This window comes from Acanthisitta chloris, unplaced genomic scaffold (assembly GCF_000695815.1).
Source record: "Acanthisitta chloris isolate BGI_N310 unplaced genomic scaffold, ASM69581v1 scaffold496, whole genome shotgun sequence".
In the NCBI taxonomy this organism is placed as follows: Eukaryota; Metazoa; Chordata; class Aves; order Passeriformes; family Acanthisittidae; genus Acanthisitta; species Acanthisitta chloris.
Genome location: NW_008677388.1, coordinates 22,661 through 29,329, shown reverse-complemented (window position 1 = coordinate 29,329; position 6,669 = coordinate 22,661). Strand labels below are relative to the sequence as shown.

Here is a 6,669-nt window from a genome sequence, read left to right as displayed (position 1 = left end):
AGGAGGATGCTGTGCTGCCCCAGGAGGGTGCAGTGCTGCCCCAGGAGGGTGTAGTGCTGCCCCAGGAGGATGTAGTGCTGCCCCAGGAGGGTACAGTGCTGCCCCAGGAGGATGCTGTGCTGCCCCAGGAGGATGCTGTGCTAGGGCAAAGTGCTGCCAGGCCCCCGATCACTGCTGCATGCCCTCCTGTTCCTGGGGTACAGCTGTGTGTTTTCACCACTGCTGTACCACTTGAAGGTCCCTGGCTCAGGCCAGTTTGTGTGAGACGCCATAAAAACACATCAAAAGATAATTATTGCTCTTTGTGCTAAGCAGAAGGAGAGGGGACATGCAGGAGTGTTGTACAGTGATCAAGAGCTCTGTCAAAACCTGACCAGGGTTTGCTGGAGTGCCTCAGCTGCTGTGCGAGGGGTCAGGCTGGCTGTGGGCTGCAGGTGAGCCTGGCTGCTCCGTCTCCTTCCTTCCCCACTTGCTCAGCTGCTGACATGTTCTTGCAGCCTCAGCCAGGGCAGGAGGCAGGACTGCAGGGACAAGAGTTCTTGGGCATAGTTATTTGGTCACATCAAATCTGAAATGAAAGAACATTAACAGGATGCTATTTTGTTTGGCTAAGAGATTTTTTTAGACTCCAACCAGTCTGACAGCAATTGGGGCATTTTTATCATCTTGAAACCTTGCCAGCTTCAGCTGCACTAAAGCATCTCCTCCTCAGTCTCTGTGGGGACAGCCTCTCTGCCTATCTGGGGCTGCCCTGCCTCCCTCCTGCCCTGTCTGGGCATCATCCTGCCCTGGAGAATGCAGTGCTGACAGCCAGGGAGGCACTGCAGGGAGTGGAGTTGAGTTGCCCTGAGAAGGGACTTACCTGAGGGCTAACCAGAGCAGAGCTCATGTGAGCCTGGCACTCCTGCCATTCATGCCAGGACACCTTGTCCTGGCTCTGGGCACTGCAGTGAGCCAAGCTGCTTTAACAGCTTGGGTTTTGGTTTGAGGCTGCCTCTCTGTGTGCCTGGTGCAGGCAAGGAGGGAAGAAAAAAGCCGAGATGATGAAATCCACATAGGATGGCAGTTGTGGAAAACAGAGCACCCTCAAGTGAAGCTTATCACTCCCTGCAAGATGCTCCTGTATCCAGTGCAGATCTTAATGACTGGGGGACACTGGTGATGCACATAAAGTACACCAGAAAGAATCTAGACCTTTATTGGTGCCCATGATGCTCCCAGTGCCTCCTTCCCCAGAAGCAGCCCCTCTAAGCTTCACATGATCCAGAAAATGATCCTTGCCCTGCCAGGAGAAATCCAGTAAGAAATGCCTTAAGCTGAACCCAAGTAGCTCCCATTTTCCTCAGGTCACTCTCAGTGACCACAGGTGAGCCACAGGCACATGGGATTTGCCATGAGGCAGCTGGCTTCCCCTCCTCATCCCTCTGCAGCTTGCCAGGAGAGTGCCAGCCAGGATGGACACCACCAAACTACATGTTTCCAGAGGAGTGCGAGAGCCCTGACAGGGTATAAGATATCCTGAGCACCACAGAGTCCAGAGTATTCCTGACTCAGACTCTCAGGAGGGAATGTGGCCTTCTCTGCCTCAGTCCAGGGAGTTGCTGTGCCTCAACGGAGGAGTGATGCCAGCTATGCCCTACCTAAGGAGCTCTCCAGCCCTGTCAGCGGGGAAGGCCCCATGCAGGCCCCCTCGTATAGGAGGAATGGGAGTGATGCAATGTGGGCAGGGGTTTGCTTTTTCTTTCCTTGCCAGTCAGGCTGGTGCCAGGCAGCATCCCTGTCACTGCTGGTTCTTCTGCAAGGCAGGGGAGTGGGAGGAGTCCTCCCTCACTCCATCCCTTGCTCAGGTTTCTGCAGCAACCTTGGGGCACTTGGAGCCTGCAACAAACTCTGAAGGGCAAGTACTGGGGAAGTGGCAGCTTGCTCAGGACCTGACAGGCTGCTTGGATGTGCATGGCTCTCCCAGATCCTCACCCCAGAAAGCTGACACTGTTTGTCTGTGGAAGCTGCTTTCCTGGAAGCAGGAGACCGAGCCGTGTTTCCTTGCACATCCATCATGTGTCGTCGCCGCCGTGTGAGCAGGGGTTGTGTGTCCGGTTATGGCGCAGACATCAACTTCCCTACCCCAGTCCGACACCTGAGGAGAGAGTTCTTGCCTTTTGCTAGCTCGTAAAATGGGGAGCAAAGTGCTGAGCCACAAACAAGTGCTCCCAGGTGGAATCTAATGCCGTTGCTGGGATGTCTGTGTAGTTACAGCCTGAGCACACTGAGTTTGTCAGCTCTGATGTCTGCATTGTTCTCCACAGACAGACTCAAGCATGTCTTCTTCCTGCCCTCGGGAGGGATGCAGCTGCATAAACAGAGGGCGAACACATTAAGTGCTCTCAGTAGCATTTGACATCTTTATAGGTATCTCTGCCTAAGACAGTTTTGGTTTTGTCTCTAAATGCCAGCACAAAAGATAGTGTTTTTCTTCCCCTCATGTTTGTCATCCTGTGATAGATGGAGAGGCCAGAAGAGACCAGTGTAGTCCCCAAGAGGGGCCTCCTGCAAGCACATGCCACAGGGAGCTGGGGGAAGGGATTTTGACCTTTTTTCAGTAATACTTTGTGGTTGAGTTTTTTTCTTTAGTAAGACTGTTCTTTACCTTTCCTCTCTCATGTCATCTCTCAGCACTGCTCAACTTGCTGTGCCCACTGCCATGTCTTGGTGCTGCCAAACCCTCTGTGCGCTGCTCTTGAGCAGAGCAGAGGCACTCCCCAGACAGGTGGGCACTGCACCCACACCTTGCTGCCCATTCCCTCAGTCTCCATGTCCATCCCTCTCCTCCCTCACGGCCCCACCAGGTCTCTCAGCTCTCTAAAGCACACCAGCTCAGAGCAGCCTTCTCTAGACATTGACCTTTGGCTTCCCCAGGCAGCAACTCCCTGGCGAAGTGACAGCTGTTTGCTGAGGGGGAGACACTACCACCATCAGAGCCTCCTAGGGAAGCTCCTCTGCCTCTGCTCTTGTTCCCATGTTGGTTTTTGGCTATGCTTCCCAAGGGCTGCCCAGCCTAGTGCTATGTGTGTGTTCCTCACTTGCCAGAGCAAGGACAGCAGACAGCACTTGCCTTACAGCTCCAGATCCATTCTGAGTAGGAATCCTAGTAGGAAGGAAGTTGGCCTCTCTTCAGTGGAGATCATAGATGATGGCCAAATGATACTTTCACACAGTGGAAAGCTTTACAAATGGTGGACATGTTCCCTTGGGGACCATGAGACCAGCCTGGGGTTGAATGCAGCATTTTGGAAGTATTCTCTGAGCTAACGCAGCTGTGCTGAGGTTTGGTGGAGCTCCTCTGTCTAATGGGCAAGAAAGGGCTGGGCACAGCACAAGGCCAAGGCCTGAAGAGTCTGGGAGTGGAAGCTGTGCTGGTCTGCAGCGTTGGGGCATGCTGCTGGTCAGGGCTGCTGTGCCCAGCCCATGAACTGGGCCCTTTCCTCCACTTCCCCTGGTTCCGCCAGAGTCAGGGACTTGTTTCAGAGTGCTGTTTCCCAGGTTCCCTTTGCAATAACAGAGCATCTCAAAATCCTCCACAGAGAAATCTACTTTTCCTGGGAATATCCTGTTCCCCCAGAGGAGGAAGGGGAGTGTGCCTTCTGTCATACTGCCCATCCCCTGCTCACTCACCTTTCCCATTGCTCAGCATCCTGGACTGGGGGGAGCAGGGGTTTGGTCTTACTGTGCCAGGAAGACATGCTGGAAGGGGAGCAGGGAATGTGTGACGAGAAGGTGGCTGTGAGAGTATCTCTGCCTTTTCTGAGTCTGGTTTGCCTTGTTGTGGGCTTACACCTCTCAAGGCCCAGTGTAAGCAATGCCAGTATTATGTTCTCCAGATGGGGCAAGAAACACCATCAGGATCCGTAATATAGGTTTGTTTCCTTCGTGTGCCACTGGCCTTGGGGTAGGGTGTGCAAACATATGTGCAGAGCTGCCCTTGGAGCCGTGCAGACCTGGCCCTGTGAGTCACATCCTGCCCCCAGCACGGGCACTGCAGGCAGGGCAGCAGCGACACACATCCCTGTCCCCTCCTGCTGCCAAAGCACCAGGAAAACGAGTGCTGGAAAGGGCAGAGCTGAGGTGCAGGGCCTTTTCTCTAGGCCTCTGGGAGGGAAAAGCAAACAATGGAGCTCTGGAGCCTGAGAAATGCTGCCGGATACGCTGCTAGAGCTGGGTGCGGGCTGGGAAAACCAGTGCTGGGTTGGGGTGTTTATGCTGGAGCTGCTTGAAAGCATTCCTTGCAGGACCAGTCCCAGGGGGCTCAGCAGGGTCTCTGCTGCTGGTGGTTGTAGAACTCGGCCGAGAGGCTACGTTGGGACACTCCTCCACCATTGGCTTTGATTTCCGTAAGGTCTTTCACTGTTTAGAAGGGCAAGGCTGAACCTTTCTTCGTGCTGGGATGTAGGGAAGTCCCTGTTCTCCTCTGCTTGGTCTTTTCCACAGTCTGGGAGTGGGCTGGATGGGGTTGAAGCAAGCTGTATCCAGATGTGGTCCCAAGAGATTGTTCATGGCTGTGGAAATGGTCCTCTCAAAAGAGCCTTGTCTACTCAGTGATGGTGTCTCTTTCCTCTCATTTCCAGCAGCCAGAGAGGCTGGAAATGGCATGATGTGTCCGAGATGAGACGAGGTGTGGTATGGCACACATTTAGATGTTTCTCTTCTCCATCATGTTCACTTACAAACCGCCTGGTGAGGGCCATGGTTGGCCCTCAGTGACACAGTGTGGCACAGCCTCCCTGTCTCCTCTGGCCCTGTGAGATACCATTCCCACCCTCCCGCACTGGATATCCCAGTGGAACCCTGCAAAGACACTGCTGTGGCACAAGTGGCCTCAGTCCTGAGTGCAGAGCTCCTGGGTGCACAAGAGAGCCATGTGGGTTCTCCTCTGGGGAAAGAGCCAGCCCTGCACAGGCAGAGGTGCAGCCAGAGGGTGGGTGAGGCCTTTGGACCCTGGCAGGGAGTCAGCCACTGTACCCGTGGCAGGGCAGTGCCAGCCTCACCCACACCTATCCCAGTGCTGCTGTGCCAAGGTGGGACTTACATGGACACGGTGCCATTGGAGACCATGTTTCACCAAAAATATGGTAAGCAGTGGATGGGCATATTACCCCCTTAGGAGAGCAGTGATTGAGAGCAGATATGGGACATTGGGATTGGGTGGAGGGTGTGGGACTGGGAACTGGGGGGGAGTAGGTGCAATAGGACACCCACAGTGCTGGGGGCTGCTACTGTGGGGCAGATGTGTGCTGGTGGGGTGAGGTTTGGGGAGAGCAGGGTGTGTGCAGATGACCCAAGGGGATAGCCATGGGGGGAGGACAGGCAGAGCACCCTGGGGAAGCCGTGATGGAGGAGGGGTCTGGGACCTGGCAGGTGAAGGGGCTCTGGAGAGCAGGAGCAGCAGACAAGGTGGTCAGGGTGTCTAGATGTCTTAGGGCTTGTCAGCGAAGGCACAAGAGGGACTAAGATCGGTGGGAGGCAGCTCTGGGCTCACGGCAGGGGTGGGTCTGTCTGCCAGGGCAGGGACCATGGAAGACAGGTCAGCAGGACAGGTCAGCAGTGCAGGGTGGGGAGAAAGGCCAAGGTTCAAACAGAGCAAAATGGTTGTGACTGTGTTAGGGGAACATCCCCTCTTGCAGATGGGGCACATGCAGCACGCGCTCAGGTCGTACCTGGTGGTGGCTGCTAGCAGGTACATGGAGGTAGGGCACAAAATTGGGCCAGGTTCAGGGGCACCTTCCTGGGACAGTGGTGCCTTGGAAAATCTGGAAGCTCAGGCTGGTTTAATAGCCTTTCTGTTTCCCTTTTCTTCAGAGCTCACAAACAGACTGGCTGTGGCCACAGCCTGACAGCAGGTTATGGTTACACTGCAGGATGTACCCTTCGAACTGGGGTGTTGCGTTGGGCACGCTGGGTTGTGGTGGGTCCTGAATACCTCCACAGCTCAGAGGATACTCCCAGCAGAGGAGTGTTTCACAGGAGGGTTTCACAGCCATGAGTGCTGAGCAGGGCCAGGGGAACCAGATCTGAGGGCATCTGGGCAGGATTGGGAGGAGGCTTGGCAGGTTGTGTGGGAAGGTAACACACATCCTGTGGGCTGAGGACAGATGCCCCCATACACCTCCCATCGACCTCAGGTTTTGCTGCAAAACAAACACACATCTAGAAACTTAGATCAAAAACCAGTGTGGTCTGGAAGGATTGTCATCTTAGTTGGACAATCCAAAGGCAGTTACTTGGGATTGTTTTCCAGCCTACTGCTTGAGTGGACCAGAATAGCTTGCTGGTCTTCAGCTGGTCATCTGGGTGCCATGCTAGCTGCTGAGCCCTGGGAAGCATAGGTTGTGTCCTATCTCAGTGCTGCTGATACCAGACAGGTTATAGTACCATGAACTCATTTCATCTTGTTCTGCTGTTCGTGACTCAGAAGTTTGTCATGTGTATAACAATGTTAGTTTCTGTTTTGGGAAGAGGAATCTGGGTATCTCCAGGGAAAAATAACATGCTGATATAACTGGTTGGGGAATCTTCAGGCACTTTGAGACTAACAATCTGGTGCTTGGGTAAACATAGAGGGTACTTCAGTTAATATAATTCTTAAATAATTGTCTGTATTTGTATCTTGCTTCT

The 6,669-nt window shown here is 54.0% G+C and overlaps 1 protein-coding gene across 1 annotated transcript in view; it reads left to right on the top strand.

The window, feature by feature from the left end:
- LOC103803887 (rho GTPase-activating protein 39-like) overlaps positions 1-6,669 on the top strand; it is a gene marked incomplete at its 5' end in the record, with an annotated part of 25,903 nt that overhangs the window by 300 nt on the left and 18,934 nt on the right. Inside the window, one exon of the mRNA XM_009076467.1 lies at positions 1,029-1,039. Within this exon, the coding sequence (XP_009074715.1) occupies positions 1,029-1,039 (11 nt within the window). The remainder of the gene's footprint in view (positions 1-1,028; positions 1,040-6,669) is intronic.